This window comes from Phymastichus coffea, unplaced genomic scaffold (genome assembly GCF_024137745.1).
Source record: "Phymastichus coffea isolate CEN01 unplaced genomic scaffold, Cenicafe_Pcof_1.1 PCOF00099, whole genome shotgun sequence".
Taxonomy (NCBI): domain Eukaryota; kingdom Metazoa; phylum Arthropoda; class Insecta; order Hymenoptera; family Eulophidae; genus Phymastichus; species Phymastichus coffea.
The window spans coordinates 877,680-897,655 of NW_026706910.1; the positions used below are offsets into that span (position 1 = coordinate 877,680).

A 19,976-nucleotide genomic window follows, 5' to 3' on the forward strand; every position below is an offset into this window, starting at 1 on the left:
TTAGACATTCACTGCAAAAATTCCAGTGTGAAAGTTTATCCGCTTCAACAAGTATTGTCAGATCCATTTTTAATTATTTCAAAAATAGACATACACTGGAGCGTATAAATTGAAATACTTAACGATTGAACGTAAATTTTATTCCTGCATACGTGTTATTAAACATTGCGACTAACCAATTAAAAAACATCGATAAAACTAAAAAATCAATAGCAAAAGCGCACCTTTACTGAAATGAATAATCCGTCGCTTTGATAACGACCCTTACCAATAGAAACTCCCTTAAAAGCAAATAGAAAAAAAGAAACGTAGAGGGACGCCAAAGCAATAGAGAGAGGCAAGTGTGTGACGTTATTATTGTGTGGCTTATTGACGCTCTATTTCTCCCTTGTTCCCTTCTCGTGCAACGTTGAATAAATGGCTCAGGGCATGAGACTGTAGAGAGACATGCGACTACCGTAGCAGATTACGAATTGACGAGGATGATGATGACTACATTTCACGAGTCGCCCGAGGATGAGTTAGCCAAGGAGATGAACGTCACCGAGAAATCCGAGCGACGTTTGACTGATTCCTGGCGAACGATGAGCGAAGCGAGCGCACCCGCAGAACTGTGGGAGGCCTCGCCGGGTGACGAGCCGAGGACGGTGAGCAACAACAACAACAATGGGTCGACGAGAACGATCAGCGATACGGAAAGCGAAGGAAGTCCCCAGAGAAGACGAGGTGGGAAAAGGCGGACATTGGGTAGTTCAAGTGGTTCTGATGTCGCGCTCCACGAGGGAGCCGAGTTATCCCCAATGGAGGACGACCAAGGTAGATGTCTCAGTCTCACATATCTAAGCCCTCTGAGTAAGCCTTTCACTTGTACATACCCCGCTCTCTCCCTCTCTCTCTCTCTCTTTCTCTTTCTCTTTTCAATCGGTGTTTTATCCGTTTGTGCGTGTGTATGAGTGGCGCTTTTCGCTTTTCTTTTTCTTTCGCCTGCAGCTGAAAGCTTTGCATGTGGTTTCTGTCACAGCTATACTTGATCGTAGTACCCATAAAGTCTTGTAGCACTTTCGTTTACGACACGCATGAATGATGTTGCTTCTTTGCTCAACAGAAAAACAAAGCTTGTGGTCAGACTTTATGACTATCGACGAGTCAAAAAGAACAAACGACAGCGTGTGATGGTATGGTTTTTTCTCTTCACAAAGCGTTTTGGTTATATAATCATACAGGTGCGTGCGGGATGGGTGCTGATCAACCTTTCTCTGTCACAAATACCAATTTCGTAATATCATCATGACCCCAGGCCTTCTCTTGCAATAATTCGTGGCTATACATTTTTTAAAAGCATTATCAAACAAAAGGAATGACCTTCAGACTACCAGGTGGATGCGGGGGCTTTTTCTGGTGCGGCTGACATTCATCATCTGTATCGCGATCTTTTTATTTTGCGCCTCACGTGTCTTTCGGATTGATGCAATATTTCTCTTCTTTCGAGCGTCATAACCTCTATCTGGAGTAGAGTCGTGCTAAATTAGCTCTTACGTTAATTTTCATAAACAAGAACAACAAAAGCAAGAATCGATATAGGGTCTAACTGAATAAGATAGTCAAATCTGCCTCAGGAGACGTTACTGTTATATTTGCGTGAAAAAAGTACCTCTTTACCAATTTGCAGAGTTCAAAATTTTAAATACGATTGGAAATATTTTTTTTTCCCGTATGCATTGTAAGTTATAGCAGATCTATATCCAAACAAACATATTTAAATGTATTTTTATTAAAAAAATAACGTAGTTTTTTCAAGTGAAGGGTTCTCTTTTCTATATTTTATAATTTACGTGACATTAAAAAAAAACTGTTTTCAAATAAGCTTAGAAACTCTTTCGAATTGGATAAAAATGTTAAGAAAATAAGAAAATTTGAAATAGTGCGCCTACGTATGGATCTAATAGCTTGAAAATCGGCGATGAGGTATAATTTTCTTTGAACGTAATGATACTCTTAAATTTTTTCACGCTTTTCAGGCATATTTGATTTTTTCATCCGACTATGCCCTTTTTTTAAATTAGAATTAAAAATTTGCTAACATTATCGTCATTACAGAGTTTTATGAAAAAAAAACTTTAAGTATTTTTAGTAAACCAATAAATATCGAAATTTCATAAATCGAAGTTTATTAAAGAAGTAATAAAGTAATAAATTGAAGTAGTAAAGAATAAATATAGTAAAACTCCACTCCAAAAGCGCGTTTAACTAGCAAAATCATCACTTATATCAATCCGAAATTCCTGCGCGAAAGTGATAAGGGGTAACCGGATGATGATTGAGCTCCTGATGTAGGAGACGTGAATGAGAGTCCTAATGGTCACATCGTTGCCGAGTCCACGAGATTGCCAATGGAGAAGAGTAAGCCATCCGGCAGCTGTTCTTGTCGGATGATCGCTATCCTCACAATTCTAATCGCCCTGCTTGCCGTTATTTTCGCACTGGAGCCCCAAACGATTGGCAACGTCGCCAGCATATTTTCTAGTCAATCCCTAAGGGATACTAGGTACGTGTCAGAAAATAGTATATTACATTATTTTCCTATGATGAGTAAACCACACCATCGCTCGGAAAGGTAAGAGATCGATACGAACCACAGGTATAAGCTTTATTTTTCTGATGCCAACTAGTCGTAGAAATTTGTAAATATCATACGTAGTGCATGACAAAGTATTCATATCTATGAACGTCGCACGATGTGCATGTCAAGTAGATTAAAGAAGCAGTTTGAACCTTTACGTAGAACTCAACTTATAACGCACGTACTGACTCTACAAAAACTTCGTAGACCCTTCGATATTGAAATGTCATCTATAGTCGTTACGACAATCATAACAAATCTCTCAAGATAAAGCTAAAGTGTATGAGGGGCCAACCGACTGAAGGTATAACGTCAGGATTGATAAGGCGACGAAGCTATTTTGTCATTCATCTAGACAAATGTTTCGCTTCGAAATATTTCATACGACAGAGTTTCTTTTTTTCAAGAAATGTTCACCTACCACTGGTATCGACTTTAAGCAATATCAAACGTAGTTACACTTTTTATTTCTGATGAATAAATTAATTTTTCAAGGCAAGCTAAAGAAAAAGAAACTATTTTGCATACATATTAGGTACGTTGTCTGACATTGCGCAACAAAATGCTTCTTTCATACTTACAAGCTTTTACAAGCTTTGATATTTTAAAACTGTTGTAAGCTCAAATCACAAGCTCGCTGCGTGTAGCACACTTAATATTTATATTTTGTTCGTTTTTTTTGTGAATTATTGTAGAAGAGAGAATTGCCTATTACAGACGCTCAAAACATGAAAGCTACAAGCGATCCTTCGAACAAAATAAGCTTTTCTGTTATAAATAAGGAAGGCAAAAATTTGGCTTACTTTTAAATATACTTACTTCATCATCATACATATTCATCGTCATTATAGTCATGTGATATACTTTAAAATAATGTTTATTGATAAGCCTCCGAATAAGAAATCGACTATTACTCTGCAAAAATTGAGTTTAATTAAACCAATTCGAATTGACAAAAAAACATATTTTGTTAATTCTGTTTAGCCAAAATTAAACTTAAAATCTCAAAGATGATTGCCGACTTTAGCATACTTTAAATAATGATTATAATCACAAGAAACTTTTCGTGTTATCGAAGGAAAGACTGTACTTGAAAATGCTTGAATCAACATTTTTTCTTTCAATATTATCATAAAGTACATATTTAGTATATATTTTCATATTATATAAAGTATAAATTTATAAAAAGTGTATATTTTGTTATGATTCTCTTGTAAAATACCAAGTTTTACGTGCAAAAGTGAAAACACTTACGTTGGCTGCATTTATAATTTGGCTGATTTCGTAAAGTACGGTGTATTACCAAATGTTTTATTTTATCATTATTTTATTTATTGTCATATGTGTCTAGTATTATGAAAACCCTTGTATGGGCATGATGTAAAAAAGGTTGCATCGTAAAGAATTAATGAATCAGTCGAACTTGTATGAAGGTCAGCATTGAAATGGAAAGCAATAATATCCGATATGATAAATTAACGGCTTACTGATCTCAAGTTTATCGTTCTTTTTACACAGAAAATGACTTTTTGCAACAAAGCGAACCAACCTTTATGGAGACGACTACGACTGAGATTAATCCCGAGACACACGAAAGGTAATTTGAAAACGATATTGAAATTCGAAGTGATTTCGCGTTTTTATCGATTTGAGGGCAGGTTTTTTGTATCACATAAAAAAGCACGTATACATAAGTAATTGTTTTGAAACAGGATAACGAGAATCACGCGAACCACAGTGACGACGTCAGCCCCATTGGGCGACGAATCTACGCTGAAAATGGTCGAGGAATTCATCTCGGAAGAGCGCAAGGATTCATAGATTTCCGCAGCTTTCGCAAAATGCAGCAGCAGCAGCAGCAGCAGCAGCAACAGCTCTCTAAAGCGCGCGCTAGTCGTCCCGTCCACAGAGATGTAGAGGCGAAATCAAATTTCCGTAGGCTTTCGGTGGACGCGATATCATTGTATTGTAATATCCGTATATGCTTTCCCTGTGTATGCTGACTTGCCATTCCGCAAAGCCCAAACGCGCGCGACGCATAATAACAGGCGAACAAAAACGAAAATATTACAAAACAAAGCAAGGAGATACAATAATAAATACATTGTTTTTTTGATCTCCATCTCTCTCTCCCTCTCTTTTTTACGAGAGTTTTACCTCTTGCGAAGTTTGCTGGTTTGAGGCAATGGCAAGGCATCGCGTTTTTAAGACGACCGATACGACGAAGTAATTATTAATTATTGTACATTTGAATTTTATTTAATGAACTCTATTTCTTAACAATCATTTTCATTGTGTATATTTATAATTATTTGTAGCTATGAATTATATATATAAATGTACGATTATGCGATTGTAATGAATTATACGCAGTTTTATCATGGTGGAGATTTTTATTATTTATAGATATGAATATTGCTGAGGAGATGTGACGAAGATGACTGTTTTTGTAATCGTTATTGAAATTTTTATTCTCTTAAATGCTGATGAACGACGATGAAATAAAACTAAAAATAAATAAATAAATAAAATTCAACAAAAAGAAATCAGAATATATTTGACGTTGGAATATATTTAAGGAAATTTTGATGACCTCTAATGTTTAAGGAAACACTTTCAACTTTGTATTGTAACGAGGCGTTAGCTTTTAATGTAAACGACATCAAATATTATAAGAAAACACACGAAACAGAAGATTATGAATTATATAATGTAAAAGCTATCCTGTAGAAATCTCCTAGCGTTAAAGATATTCTATTAATATACGAAATATTATATTAATTAAAAATGGATTATGTATCCGAAAATTTATAAATTACAATGTAATAATGTACACTGTGCTGCATTCAATAGACTTGCCTAGAGCCCACCCGACCTAAGGACCAAAGGCACACAATCACATGCATCTAATAAAGTCTTGAAAAATGCTTCTACTAATATGTATTTCGATAATTCAAACTAAACATTCTGCGTTGTTCATTTCTTATAATTTCCTTTTCATCTTGATCAATCGGAAAACATATTTTACGTTACATTGTTCTTCAGTCCATTTTTCCTTTTCTACCCTAAATTTTCGTCTGAAACTTTTTTGAATATAATTCAGAATTATCGTTTGGACCACTATGAATGATGTCAAAGCAGTCAGGTGAGTACTTTATCATGGTCAATCGATAATTTTTTTTTTTGATACAGTAGGAGAAGAAAAATTATCTGACGTGCCTTGCGAGTAAAATTAATTTTTTTTTTAAGAAATTTTCAACACTATGTACTTATCGAAGTTTGTTTAAAAAATTCTATTTAACACTTATTTCTATTTAAAAATATATCGTAGCCCTACAGATGCATTCGTAATGTAATTGAAGGTGGTTCTATTTCCAAGTGCTCATCTTCGGAAAGCCGCGCGATAAAAAAATACATTTTGTCTTCTATTCGCTCGTTATAAAAAAGTTATAAGTTATGATAAATGAAAGCGAAAAAATTTGGAAGTACTCCTCATATTACCTAATTCCTCATAGTCTTTGACCGCATTCGATATCTACTTTTATTTGTCTACAAAAAATTATAACCTGAAAATTGCCAAAATTCTTAACTTTGTTGGACAAAAATCTGTTGTGAATTTTCGAAAATCAAAAATGTGTTTATGCCATATCATTTGATAAGATCTTGAGAGTACGTGTATCAGTTTATAGACTTTAATACTCGTTAAAAAAACATTCTAGAAACTATTTAGTGCATCTGCGTGGCATCGCGGTGACTTTTTAGCAACATTTTCGTTAACCCTTAACTACTATGTGGGATAAATTTACCCCAGGCAATTTTTAACAATAAATAAAATTTATTTTTTTTTTTTAACAATTTTTTTCAGTGTGTGTAACATTAAAAATTGTTAACCTGAATTTATTTTTTTGTAGTAAAAGGTTTGAAATATAGTAGAAAAAATTTTCATAGCAAAATATCTAAAATTCTCTGATTTATTCGATGTTTTTCGGGCTGGGGTAGATTTACCCCACCGAGCAGTTACGTGGCCAAAATGAGGTGTGCAAGTTAAGGGTTAATAATCTAAAAAAAACTACGGCGACTTATAAATTTGAACATGTAAATCGCTTTAAAGTTTTATGAGCTTCGTTGTGTCAAAGTTTTGTAATTTTCTTCAGTTTCTTTTCATATTAAAATTCAGTTAGAAATAGCCAATGTAGTTTTCAATGTATTTTCAGAAATAACTTCGGAAGAAATTCAAGAACATTACCAATCTTAAACAGAATGAAACTAATTAAATTTTAAGCCAGTTGCCATGTTCAAAATTATAGGTTGCCGTGGATTTTGTTACGCTATTATTAAAGATGTTGCTAAAAAGTGCCAAAAATTGTCGCCGCAACACCACGCAGATTCTCTATATAGTTTCTAACATTTTTTTAAAATGAGTATTAAGACCTATATACTGATAGACGTACTCTCGAAACTTTATCAAATAATGTAGCATAAACAAATTTTTGATTTTCAAAAATTCACAACAGATTTTTGTCAATCAAAGTTACGAATTTTGGCATTTTTCAGGTTATTATTTTTTGTAGGCAAACAAAAGTAGATATCGAATTCGGTCAACGACTATGAGAAACTAGATATATGAAGAGTACTTCCAAATTTTTTCGCTTCCGTTTATCAATAACTTTTTTATAACGAGCGCGTAGAAGACAAAAAATATTTTTTTAATCGCGCGGCTACCCGAAGATGAGCACTAGGCAATAGAAATACCTTAACACAGCTTGCATTGATGTTAGTTGAAAATTTTGCTACCAAAGGCATATGTATATTTATGCTAAGCGCGATTTTCCGTTGAGCAATAAACTGATGTTAAAACGTTATCTCTTGGATGCAGCGCGAGCGTACTCCGATTGACTTTTCGATCAGAATGGCCTAAAATGGCACTCTCGCATTCTCCTTTCGTGATATCTCAGGAGTGCAAATATTATACGAAACACCAAAATCGCCGCGGTAAAATTTGACAATATTTGCCTCTACCTTCATTCTGTACATGAACAATGATTACCGCTTACCTGACGAGTCTTCGTCGCGCTTTTTTTTATCAGTAGGCTGATATGAGAGATAGAATAGCTGCTACCAAGGACAGTCAGTTGATTGTAAAGCGCGAACGAGTCAACACCTAACGTGAAATTTTTGTTAGTCATTCTGCGATAAATTGTCGGTTTCATTGCTGAATGCTGTACATAGGTGTGCGCATATTTGCGAGCGAGTCCGGTAACGAGCTGCACAACTCTAAACTCTAACGTTCAGTTACACGTTTGAATCTGTGCATTGTACCCTGCCGAACGAGTCAAGATGTCACGGCTCTATCCAAATTTGCAAGAAAAATTTAAGAGCGAGGGCATTTGTCCCATATGTCTAACGGAGATGGCATACTCGCCGAGGTATATCGAAATTTTATCCATTTTCAAACTTAAGCAAACTCAAACAAAACTCGTGCTATTATTTGTCGCGTGTGAAAGATGCTAGGTAGACCAGTCAATCGTTTCGCTTTGTAAAACGATGATATTTTCCATTTTAAATACGTTATCCTCAAAATAATACATAGGGTAATTTGGAATACCGACGAGAACGGGAGCAACAAACTTACGTGGCTACTTCCATACCCACATCACTTATCTACGAAGACAGCTTTAATTTTAGAACTGACTCATCGGCATTGTCTTCGTCAGTCGATTCTTTTTTCGCGCAGTGCTTATCTTTTATCCAATCGCTAAGTTCACGATGATGTAATAATAAATATGATCGATCGTCAAGTTGGTTGTTTTCAGTAAGGTACGCGAGCGCCAGTGAAGATGAAAATGCTTGACCCTGAAAAAGTAGGAAACGGCATTTTTCGGTTGGCGCAAGTTTGAGTTTGTTCTTAGTTCCTTTCCCTCCTGAAAAACGACGAGGTCTCGAGCTTTTCGGCTTACAACGATGGAATCCAACTAACGCGAGCTCTGAGAATAGAATACGAATCGCTCGGTGACGATTGGCGAAATGGAAAAATTGCAGGTTCTCGTGCGATACCGATCACGTGATATGCCAGCGCTGCCGGCCGTACTACTTCAACTGCCCGCAATGTCTGCGACCGCTGCGCGAGATAGCGGCGCCGAGCCCGCGGACCTACGAGCACGCCGCGGCGATGCATCGGCCGCCGCCCAGCGCCCCGAACCTGGACGACTTGCAGCACTGGCAGCCGCGGCCGATGCCCACGGAAGAGCCCCAACTGCTCGACTGCCCTTACGCGCACTTGGGCTGCAGCGCCAAGTTCGTGGAGGCGCTCAGGAACGTCCACGTTCCTCGGTAAGCCCGTCGAGCAGCGGCAAGTACGCCGCTCGCGGTAAGTCCGGCCGACCGCTCAAGCCAGCAGCCCCCCTCTGTTCAGGTGCCAGTACAATTACGACAACGAGGCGCAGCTCGCGCAGGTCGGCGTACGCGACCAGCCGGACGAACGCGCCTGCCGGTACGAGGATCGCGGCTGCAACGTGCGGCTGTCCCGCTGGCGCCTGCCCAGTCACGAGGGCATCTGCATCTACAAGGACCGAGAGCCGTCGCCCGAGGCCGACCACGCCCACTGCAGGTTCGAGTCCGCCGGCTGCAACGTGCGCCTGGCCCGCCACCACCTGTCCCGGCACGAGGACGCGTGCATCTACGGGAGCCGAGAGCCACCGCCGTCGAGCGCCGAGCAGGACGAGGAACGCGTCGCCTGCCGCTTCCAGTCGGTCGGCTGCAACGTGCGAGCGCCTCACTGGCGCCTCCGGGCCCACGAGGACATTTGCATCTACAAGGATCGCCGCGGCCCGAGCTGCTCGGTCGGGGAGCTCGGCCAGCATCGCGAACATGGCTTTCATCTCCAGGAAGACCCGCCGTACCACGTGGTCGACTGTCGATACCGCGCTTTCGGCTGCGGTTCGCGGATGCCGCCCTGGCGTCTAAAGGACCACGAGCGTCAGTGTTTTTTTCGCAGACAGTAGACATTAACGTCTCTCCCTCCCGTTTCTCTGCGAGAGCGTGTCTTACCTTGTCAAATAAACGTTACTGATGTCAATTCCTGCATCCGGCTGTACCTTGCAGCGGATACGTTATCAGCAAGTAATCATGGTGTATAAAAAGTGATCCAATTCGTTCTTGAAATAAAATCATTCTTATAACATTCTTTTGATTTGCATTCCACTTTCATGTGACCAATCGAACATTTCATAAGTTATTGAAATAATGTAAACTGTTGAGTACGAAAAGCTTCTTTGTTTGACGATGAAACCAATTTGATGAGGCATAAAATGTCGTGGGTCGAGGATTTTATCTAGACTGTTCTAGAATAATTTTATTGATTCCGGAGAGAGAAAAAGGTATCGCAGGGTGATTGGCAGTAGTTCAAAAATAAGATTAAATCGATATAAATGATCTATAAAAATAACATACCTACATCTCAGAGTTGCTCGATGAACAAGTTCTTGAGAAAGCTTTCCAATTCGATGTGTGTTCGTTCGAACGGGACATTGATTAATTGCGCGGCTATAGAATGAGTCCCGTTTAGACGTTCTCTGGCAATCGCGAGATAAAGCAAAAAATAAAACTTTTCATCCATAGAGCTTAATGAATAAACGACAGTCTGTGATGTATTTGCATTGATGTTTATTGCATTGCACGCGTAAACCGCAAATCTGTCAGTGCTCTACTGTTCTACGAAGGAACGTTGCGTTTAAAATACCCCTATTGCATGCCGAGTCCGCAACAAGAGCGCAGGCGCGAGCTCGAAGCTAGCGCACGAATCCGTGCCGCGCGGGCGAGCTCGCGAGTCCGGGGGTATAATCTCCCCGCAAGTAGTGCAACATTGATTGCGGAATCGGTAGCTTTCGCTCGGCTTCGGTTCTTCCAGCTTTTTTCGTGGCGGCACTGCGAGAAGGGATGCGTGCTTTCGACGAACGTAGCTACGAAAAGCTGCGTTCCTTGTAACGACGCGCAGCTCGCAAAGCATTCTCGTCGCTTCGTTATTGTCGTTTTCGCAAGCAATGGCATCCGTTAAGCCAGTAGCAGTGTACACGATAACTAATGGATTTGGTAAAGTCGACGTGAAGGTGAGCTCGCAAAGGAATAAGGATTGATCGACCTACCACTGAAAACGTCTGCGCTTTCAGGCGGCGAACTCTCGTCCTTTTCCTCGATACGGTGTGCCAAGTGAAACAGGCTTGGATGGTACGTTCTTTCTTCTTGTAATTCCGCGAAGCAATCCAGTACGTATAACTGATCTACTACTTACCGTTGACCGATACACGTTGACAACGTGTACACTGATTCAATTATTTCATTAATAAGATTTTGAACGGGCTACGAATTATCAAAATAATAATAAAAGTCAACATCCTCAATAGCTAATTCACATACTGAATTATTAACCATCTATGTAGACAGATTGTCAAGGTAAACGGACTATACGATAATTAGTAGGTACTCAAAATTGATTGCGTTGCCGCGGGAGTGCACATTCGGGTTAATCTAAACATTATGTCGTTAAGTCGAGTAGTTTGCTCGTTGACGTACAAACTAACCGCACATCTAGCCGGTCGGTCGCAATAGCATTTCGTTTTCCAATTATAAATTTGCATGGCATTTCAAGGCAACTTCCATCTTGTCGATGATTTCCCGAGCAGATTTAAGCGGTACGAGGCAGCCTGGTCGGCCTTATGCTGCACATTACAAAGAAACGTGGCGAGTTGCTGGCACTTGAAAATACTTTGTAAAGAAAGACAAAGCTCTATAGCCGAGCGAACGCAAGCGAGCGATCGCGTCGGCTCTATTGCTTCATCGATCCAAGTGTAGTTTTCGCGATGCGAAAAGAAATGACGCGCCAAGCGTTGGCTTTTCAGGTCCCGAACAGATTCTCTCGTCGGACGTTGACGCTACCTGGGAGCCGGACGGCACAGTTCGCGTCAAATTCGACGACCAGTCGGACGACCACGAGCCAATTTCGGTGCCGGGGCTGCTCGCTCGCGCGGCTCGCGACTACCCGTACAGGCCGGCGCTCGTTTCTCAACCCGATGCCGACGGTAACCGTGCAATCATCACTTACAGGTAAGTACTTTCTCAAGCGCGGCAAATCTATCGAATTCTGATTGCCTGCTCGTTCAACATTCGAGGGTATACGAAAGTCAAGTCAGATCTGTGGCGAAGGCGTTTCTGCATTTGGGTCTCGAGCGACATCACAGCGTTTGCATACTCGGGTTCAACGCGCCGCAGTGGTTCATCGCGGATCTTGCGGCCATCTACGCGGGGTGAGCCAATCGAAAGAAAGTCCTCCTTTCGAATAATTATCCAAATAACTAACGCGCGTTCGATCTTTTTCAGTGGCTTTGCCGCGGGAATCTACACTACCAATTCGGCAGAAGCTTGCCAATACTGCGCTCAAACTAGCAGAGCCAACATTATCGTCGTGGAGAACAATAGCCAACTAAAAAAGATTCTGAAAATCAAAGGAAATCTTCCAAAGTTAAAAGCTATTGTTCAATACGAGGGCATCCCGAAAGCCAAGAACGTTCTAAGCGTGAGTACTCCAATTGTCAATGTAATTTGCGAAATATCACAAGTGATTGCCGTTTGAGGAACGCGCAGTGGAACGAGCTGTTGGAAATAGGCCGCAAGCAATCGGATAATCAGCTGAACAAAGTCTTGAAAACGATCGGTGTCAACGAATGCTGTACCCTCGTGTATACGGTGAGTTGGTTTGCGATAATAAAAGATAAGGACGAATGACGGCGAAATTACCGATGGTCTGTCTAGTCGGGAACTACGGGAAACCCGAAAGCCGTGATGTTGAGCCACGACAATCTTCTGAGCGACGCAGACGCAACTAAGATGATGCTAGGCTTGAGGGAGGCGCAAGAAGTCATTATAAGTTTTTTACCATTGTCTCACAGCGCTGCGCAGGTATGGCATGTCTGGCAACGTTTCGGGCGGCCTCGTCGTTTTAATGGCTCTATCAATTGAAGATCCGATATTGTTCGGTAGTGCGCCGACGTGTTTTTGAGCATAGCCGTAGCCGCGACGGTGCACATCGCGGACAAGAACGCTCTGAAAGGAAGCCTGCTGGACACTCTGCTCGCCGTGCGCCCGACGATCTTCTTCGCCGTGCCCCGCGTCTGGGAGAAAATTCACGAGAAAATGCAAGCCGCGTTACAAAACGACGGCCTCGTCAGGAGTTGGATAATCGGTTGGGCTCGGGCTCAAGGCTCCAAAACCAATACGAATCGCATGAAAGGCATCGAACCCAAGTCGACAACCTACAGGCTTGCCAAGTGGTTGGTCTTCGGCAAACTGAAGGCGAGCCTAGGACTGGACAGATGCCACTCGCACATCAGCGGAGCGGCACCGCTGAGCAGCGACGTCAAGCAGTACTTCATGAGCTTCGACATAGTCATCATGGATTGTTACGGCATGAGCGAGTGCGCTGGCCCCCACACGATAACGACCAGTCGAGAATTTCGATTAGGTAGCATCGGCCGTACTTTGCCCGGTTTCGCGACCAAATTGGACAATATGGACGACCGTGGCGAGGGTGAAATTTGCATGAACGGGAGACACGTGTTCATGGGCTACCTGAACAATCCCGAGAAGACGAACGAGACGAAAGACCAAAATAGCTGGCTGCACAGCGGAGATCTCGGGAAGATGGACGCCGATGGATTTTTATATATCACCGGCAGAATCAAGGAGCTCGTTATCACTGCCGGCGGTGAAAACATTCCTCCCGTTCGCATCGAGGATCTCGTCAAAGAACAGTGCCCGGCTATCAGCAATGCCATGCTCGTCGGGGATACCAGAAAGTATCTCACGATACTGATCGCGCTCAAGGTATACAGTCCAATTTACGGCTATTTACGGGTTCCTAACTTTTCTTTTCTTTTCTTTTCTTTTCTTTTCATTATTTTAGACGCAAATGGATGTCGAGACTGGAGCGCCTTTAGATGCCTTTTCCGAGAAGACACTTAACTGGGCACAAGCTTTGGGAAGCTCTTCGACAACGGTCACGGAAGTCCTTACTACGCGGGATCATGTGGTAACTAAACATTCGAATAATTCTATTAGTCACTAATTTCATTCAAATACATTTTCCGCAAGCTCGTTCGTTCAAACATTCCACTGGTTTTCGACATTGTAGCTCGTCATTAATAATTTGCGCCCAACAGATCGAACGAGAAATCAGCGAAGCGATAGACCGAGCGAACGAGAAGGCAATAAGCAATGCTCAGCGAGTGCAGAAATTTCGAATTCTACCTCACGATTTTTCCATACCAACTGGCGAACTTGGCCCGACATTGAAGCTCAAACGAAACGAAGTTTTACACAAGTATGCCGATCTCATCGACGACATGTATAAAGAGTGATAGTAATAGTTGTCTTTATATCCCGAATCATTCGTGACGAATATTGTGAGCGTGAGTTATTTATATCAAGCTATCCTTTAAAATAATTCGTGCAAATTAAGATAATTATAATTATTTACGATATTCATTCTAATCTTTTCAAATGTTCATTTTTCTGGTTTAATAAATGTAGGTAATTCTAGACTACACTCGATAACTACCTTATAAATACTGTCAACATCTCGTTCAGCAACAAATACACGTGGAGTGTATTTGTGAATACAACTATAATACGTAGATGGGTTTTAATCAGCATAGCCCGTAAAGGCCTCGGTCATGACTTGTTCGCAGTCACTACTCGCTAGATGTCAAACGAGTGACATTCGTTTTTAAACTTGTACCATTTCCGTACTTTTTGGCAATTCACACAGGAACTCGTAATTTAAGCTCTTCTCGAACAGGCGTTTATTCAACTTTCAACTTATTTTCTTCAAATTTATTTAGTTTTCGATTTATTTATCAATTATTAATTGTTTCAAGTTATATCCAAACGTCCCATCCTTTCATTTTTCAAACGAGCTTTTTCAAACGTAGCGACGGAAGCAGCTCGTTTCCGTCGCTATCAATAATAAAACGGTTGGCTACTTCACTATCAAATCCGAAGTGGGCGCTTTGTAGTCATAATTCAAACGATCGGATCTACGTATACATACTTGTTTTTGTGCTAGAACATTTAAGGCTTATAGAAATAACAGTTCGTATAGAGCGTATAACCTACTCGCACGAGGTTGTATCTATCGAGAGGTGTCTGTGGGGGAGGTAACGCTGAGCGAGCGTGTTTTGACGAGCCTACATTTATTATTATTATACGTTTAATTTCTGTTTATTCGATTGGTCTGAAATCGTCATCACAAGCTGAGGCTATTGTACAACTGACTTTCATCCTTTGTAATCATTGTACTGTATTTATTATATAAATATATGACGATAACCCTGAACTACAATAGGTAAATTATACGGAGAAAACGATTTTTCTTACACGCATTATTGCACGTGAAACATGAAATATATGCATGGGGTATGGCAGCGAATATTCTCTTTTAGCCGGACGTTCGTTCCGTTGAAACGACACATTGTTAGGGGACAGATTATGAGTGTATGAAAGACTTTTTACAGATACGACTTAATATAGTGACCCCAAGTACCGTAAAAATAGTTTATTAATTATTGTCGGTGAAAAATTGCTTTTAACTCAATTGAACATTGCCATACTTAACTTTTTGACGAAAAATTCAAGATCCTATTACCTACCACTCACTCCATAGTGATCTTTCTTATTACGATATTACGCGAATGAATTTGTAAAAATACAAAACAAGAATTTAGCCGTGGAGCTGACTTGGTTTAGCTCTGAAAAAAATCAGAGACCGTTATTTGTACGAGGTGCAAGTAAATATTCATACCGATATCAGCAGAGCCGTGAAGTGGGAGCCTATTATGCGATTGAGCAAAGGAAAAATCACACGAGAATATGTCTTTTGATGAGAGGCGACATTGGAGCGGCCTGGCTTTCTCTCCCCACCACCGAAAATCCCTTTTGTCGTCAATTAGCCCGAGGCCAAGCCCGAGAAATTATACTCGAGCACACGCACATACGCATACATTCATTGGCTTGCTCTCGAAAGAGCGCGCGCAAACAAGCCGATCGACAGTCGCGCTCGAGATTTGGCTGCTGCGCCTCGAGTCCACAACCAGGCATGGCGTCCACGAGCAAGGTAAATTGGTTGTTGTTGTCGATCGCCGCGCAACTTTGCAATATTGGCATCGTAAGCGTGACAATTGGTTGGAACTTTTAGGACACGAGCGCCGAGTTTCCCGGGCAGCACCTCTCCAACTTGAGTGAACTGGACGGTGAGTTGTTCGCAGGCTCCACGCGCTGTTTTAGGGTGGCCGCCTCGGCCTCGCACTGGTCAGGTAACTGCGCTGTTCGGTAAGAGCCGGTGCGCTTGACGATGAAAGCGATGAACGACGAAAGGGACTGGTATTCCTAGACCAACTGTTTCTCGTCGAGGGCCTTTTCGCGTCCTGACAACCGGCCTATCAACAACAGCCTTCAATTTCAGAATGGTCGCGCTGTGCTATTGAATCGCCAGCGGTGGCGTGCACTGATATTCCACTGTCTGTCACTTGTCGCAGGCCCCGATCAGATTCTCTATGCTAAATCGTATAGCACGTGGGAGCCGCACGTCAGCGTCGTCATAGATCGCGCGGTTGAAGACACTTACGAACCCGTTTCCATTCCTGGACTTCTCACTCGCATCGCCAAAGAATATCCGGATCAGCCGGCGCTCATTTCCAGGCCCAATGCCAAAGGCGAACGCACGACACTTACGTACAAGTGAGTATGAAACCGACTCGAATCGATGCGACGGCCGAATGCGCGTTAAACTGGATTTCATCTGCGTTCAGGGAGTACGAGAATCAAGTGAGAATTGTGGCGAAAGCATTTCTGTCTCTGGGTCTGCAGAAGCATCACTCTGTTTGTATTCTCGGCTTCAATTCGCCGGAATGGATCATCGCCGACATCGCCGCGATCTACGCTGGGTAAGCTGCGCGTCGCCAAAATATTTACCTTCCGCCGTGATTTGCCGCGTTTGGTCTTACGCGCACCGGCTAATCTTTGACTGTCAACGCGGTCAATCGCCGTTTCGTTCTCGTTCTAGGAAATAATCGATTGGATTGATTTTTACCGCGCGTTTCCCTCTTCCAATAAATAACGATTTTGTAGCTTTCGTCGGGATCATTGTTCTCCATGGACTAATGGACTCACATCACCAATAATCATGTAGACGCTTTCAACGTAGCATAAACATCACGTCAGATTCATCACGTTCACGCAAAGTTGTTTTTTCACAACGATTTATCAGACTTGTTACATTATGACCGTTGAAAGGTCATCGGCAGTACGAATTATTTTGTTTTCACAGAGGATTCGCCACAGGAATCTACGCGACCAATTCGGCGGAGGCGTGTCAATATTGCGCGGAAAATAGTAGAGCCACCATCGCCGTCGTAGAAGATAACAACCAAGTTCTTAAGATACTACAGATCAAAAAGTATCTTCCGAAATTGAAGACCATCATACAGTACGACGGGGTTCCTAAAATCAATGGTGTTCTCAGTGTGAGTTATCGAACGTCAAATTCAGCCAACTTCTCGAACGTAAAATTTTTCAACTTGCTGCGTCATTTTGCTTTCTTCTTTACAGTGGAGCGATTTGTTAAATTTAGGTAAACAGCAGGCTGACACTCACTTGAGAGCCGTCATGAAGACTATCGGAATCAATGAGTGCTGCACTCTTGTGTACACCGTGAGTCGAAAGTTATTTTTAGACAACCGAACGAAAGATCGTCCGAAGAATAACCAAGGGCACTTTTGAATTTGTTAGTCAGGAACGGTTGGAAATCCAAAAGCTGTGATGTTAAGCCATGACAATCTGCTAGCCGACGCTCACGCGATCATGAATGCAATGAAAGTGACGGACATGGCCAAAGAAGTCTTCGTTAGCTTTTTACCGCTGTCGCACGTCGCTGCTCAGGTATGATTAGACAACAGTCGCTCATGGTGACGTCAAAGTTTTACAACCGTTTATCGCGAAGGTCGTGGACATCTACCTGCCGATGATGACAGCTGGCACAGTATACGTAGCGGACAGAGATGCTATAAAGGGTGGTATCTTTACGACGTTGGTCGAAACTCGACCAACGTTTTTCCTCGGAGTGCCACGTGTCTGGGAAAAGCTAAGCGAAAGGATGAAGTCGAACGCCCACAGAAATAACTTTGTAGAAGCTTTGATTTTGAACCGGGCCAAAGTTCAGGGTTTGAAATACCACATGGATCGTATGGAAGGCGTCGATAACCAAACGTGGGGTTACCAGCTCGCTAAGAGGATGGTCTTTGACAAAATCAAAAGGAGCTTGGGGTTGGATAGATGTAGGATCATCGCCACGGCAGCTGCGCCTCTCAGCACGGACATTAAAAAGTATTTTCTGAGCTTGGACATCGTCATAATCGACGCCTACGGCTTGACCGAGTGCTCCGGTGCTCATACGACCACGACAAACAAAAATTTCAAACTGGCCAGTGTCGGGCTGACTCTTCCTACTTTCTCCACCAAATTGTATAACGTGAACAACGAGGACGAGGGTGAAATTTGCATGAGCGGCAGACACATCTTTATGGGCTACCTCAACGATCCCCAGATGACGATGGAAGCTAAGGACAAGGATAACTGGCTGCACAGTGGTGATATCGGGAGGATGGACTCCAAAGGATTTTTATACATCACCGGCAGAATCAAGGAGATCGTTATCACTGCCGGTGGCGAAAACATTCCTCCGGTTCGCATAGAGCAGCTCATCAAACAAGCGTGCCCGGCCATCAGCAATGCCATGCTTATCGGAGATGGCAGAAAGTACTTAACAGTTCTGCTCACGTTCAAGGTTATTTTACGTTATTTCTAGCCATTTCGATTCGCGATTAGGACGAGACTTTATTTTTTGGCAGACTAAGGTCGACCTGGCTAGTGGAGAGCCCTTGGATAATCTTTCGGAAGAAGCAATCAGATGGGCAGCCTGTTTCGGTAGTCACGCGACAACTGTCACTCAAATCATCGAAACACAAGATCCACACGTAAGTAAATATGAAAACACGAGCGAGGAGAGGGAATATCGAAGGGTCACATTTTTCTCGACAGATCGATGAGGGTATTAATAAAACAATCAGTCGAGTGAACGAGCAAGCATTGAGCCACGCCCAACGCGTGCAAAAGTTCTGCATTCTACCCCGTGACTTTTCCGTGGCGACCGGAGAGTTGGGGCCAACGTTAAAATTGAAACGAGACGTTGTCGCCAAGAAATATCACGCCATCATCGAGGCCATGTACAGAGGAAAGCAATGATTCTCTTGTAAGCTTCGCTGTACATAGACAGTAGTATATAACGACAATAGACATCGTGCCGTCGAGTCTCCCTTGCGGTACGCGTATCTTTCATCATTTTCTAGCACTGCCCTCAAATCCTTACTTGCGCTTTTACGACTCGTCTTCCCGTCACTTAGTCAAGTTGAAAACCTCACGGTCAGTTTTTAATCTAAAGCTGCCGTTATGAACTATACTTACGTCACGGAAAGACGTTGTGTAAGTGCGAACTTGAATCGCGCCGTCTTATAAATTTGTATTGCGTCAAAAATCTTATATATATATATATATATATATTATTTTTCACGAATTCTAATTGATTTTGTACTAGAACATATTAAAAGTGTGAATACAATTTTTAATTATAATAAAAAAAGTACATTTCTAATGGGTCTACCAAGATATATCATTCTGTAAGACTCAATTGGCTGAATACAGTTCGACGAACGACAAAAAGAAATTGCTTTCTAAGCTACTTTAGAATAACGAACGCTATTATAGATCTCCGTTTTGTGTACAGAAGTGTGAGTCAACTAGATTACGCATAAACCAACTGCTCCACTTTACTAGTCTTTTTCTGTATGTAACTCAAAAACTCGTTCACTCTACAAGTTTGTCTTCCTTATTATTAAAGAGGTATAAGGAGGTTTGATTCTCCGCGTAGAAACACTTCGTGTACAATATTTAGTGCCAACGATTAATTTCAAATTGGTTTTCTCGTAAAAAGTTATTCCTTCTACATTGAATAAGTTGAATTTTCCGGCTGAATTGGCCTTTGTCGAACCAGAATTCGCAATGCAGCTGCAAAGGTTCGCCTGACATACGAGCCTCTATTATTGCGTTAACTGCAACGTGAAAATATTAAAGATTTGCGTTGGTGCAGAAATTCTAATTTTTCCACGTGCACCCATTTGAGTCGAGTGGAATTTCTACTCGATGGAGTCGCGACTGTGATCGAAGTTGCAGGTGACCGTGTTTTGCGTTTTGCGTG

The 19,976-nt window shown here is 41.7% G+C and overlaps 4 protein-coding genes across 10 annotated transcripts in view; all 4 read left to right on the forward strand.

The window, feature by feature from the left end:
• The window catches only part of LOC131670029 (titin homolog), a 62,983-nt gene extending 58,598 nt beyond the window's left edge, over nt 1-4,385 (forward strand). For all 6 annotated transcript variants that reach the window (XM_058945325.1, XM_058945326.1, XM_058945327.1 and 3 more), the window contains 4 exons: nt 427-816; nt 2,335-2,545; nt 4,139-4,217; nt 4,333-4,385. In XM_058945325.1, coding sequence (XP_058801308.1) covers nt 427-816; nt 2,335-2,545; nt 4,139-4,145 — 608 coding nt within the window. In that variant the 3' untranslated portion in view covers nt 4,146-4,217; nt 4,333-4,385. The remainder of the gene's footprint in view (nt 1-426; nt 817-2,334; nt 2,546-4,138; nt 4,218-4,332) is intronic.
• A 3,385-nt stretch (nt 4,386-7,770) lies between these two features.
• LOC131670045 (uncharacterized) lies at nt 7,771-9,760 on the forward strand. Its single transcript, XM_058945358.1, has 3 exons — nt 7,771-8,046; nt 8,660-8,950; nt 9,033-9,760. Exons 1-3 carry the CDS (start codon nt 7,958-7,960, stop codon nt 9,619-9,621), a joined length of 969 nt encoding a protein of 322 aa, XP_058801341.1. The 5' UTR covers nt 7,771-7,957; the 3' UTR covers nt 9,622-9,760.
• A 734-nt stretch (nt 9,761-10,494) lies between these two features.
• Nucleotides 10,495-15,276, forward strand: LOC131670020 (long-chain-fatty-acid--CoA ligase ACSBG2-like). Of its 2 annotated transcripts, XR_009302418.1 has the most exons (11): nt 10,495-10,725; nt 10,786-10,843; nt 11,515-11,719; nt 11,785-11,919; nt 11,993-12,188; nt 12,257-12,358; nt 12,425-12,571; nt 12,653-13,495; nt 13,575-13,700; nt 13,831-14,079; nt 14,201-15,276. XR_009302418.1 is itself a non-coding variant. In XM_058945311.1 (10 exons), exons 1-10 carry the CDS (start codon nt 10,660-10,662, stop codon nt 14,026-14,028), a joined length of 2,076 nt encoding a protein of 691 aa, XP_058801294.1. In that variant the 5' UTR covers nt 10,495-10,659; the 3' UTR covers nt 14,029-15,276. The 2 variants fall into 2 exon arrangements, 1 of the variants encoding a protein (XP_058801294.1); XM_058945311.1 differs by having other exon boundaries at nt 13,831-15,276.
• A 361-nt stretch (nt 15,277-15,637) lies between these two features.
• LOC131670012 (very long-chain-fatty-acid--CoA ligase bubblegum-like) lies at nt 15,638-19,373 on the forward strand. Its single transcript, XM_058945299.1, has 10 exons — nt 15,638-15,782; nt 15,864-15,918; nt 16,204-16,405; nt 16,477-16,611; nt 16,995-17,190; nt 17,276-17,377; nt 17,456-17,605; nt 17,667-18,509; nt 18,574-18,699; nt 18,764-19,373. Exons 1-10 carry the CDS (start codon nt 15,765-15,767, stop codon nt 18,965-18,967), a joined length of 2,031 nt encoding a protein of 676 aa, XP_058801282.1. The 5' UTR covers nt 15,638-15,764; the 3' UTR covers nt 18,968-19,373.
• Nucleotides 19,374-19,976: the final 603 nt, after the last annotated feature.

Excerpts from the sequence above, each read along its gene's own strand:
- LOC131670045 (XM_058945358.1), top strand. The coding sequence starts at position 7,958 with ATGTCACGGCTCTATCCAAATTTGCAAGAAAAATTTAAGAGCGAGGGC. Across the intron at positions 8,047-8,659 it reads GAGATGGCATACTCGCCGAG|GTTCTCGTGCGATACCGATC; the intron begins GTATATCGAAAT and ends GAAAAATTGCAG. Across the intron at positions 8,951-9,032 it reads AGGAACGTCCACGTTCCTCG|GTGCCAGTACAATTACGACA; the intron begins GTAAGCCCGTCG and ends CCCTCTGTTCAG.
- LOC131670020 (XM_058945311.1), top strand. The coding sequence starts at position 10,660 with ATGGCATCCGTTAAGCCAGTAGCAGTGTACACGATAACTAATGGATTT. Across the intron at positions 12,572-12,652 it reads TGTCTCACAGCGCTGCGCAG|TGCGCCGACGTGTTTTTGAG; the intron begins GTATGGCATGTC and ends ATTGTTCGGTAG. Across the intron at positions 13,701-13,830 it reads TTACTACGCGGGATCATGTG|ATCGAACGAGAAATCAGCGA; the intron begins GTAACTAAACAT and ends TGCGCCCAACAG.
- LOC131670012 (XM_058945299.1), top strand. Across the intron at positions 17,606-17,666 it reads TGTCGCACGTCGCTGCTCAG|GTCGTGGACATCTACCTGCC; the intron begins GTATGATTAGAC and ends TTTATCGCGAAG. Across the intron at positions 18,510-18,573 it reads CAGTTCTGCTCACGTTCAAG|ACTAAGGTCGACCTGGCTAG; the intron begins GTTATTTTACGT and ends ATTTTTTGGCAG.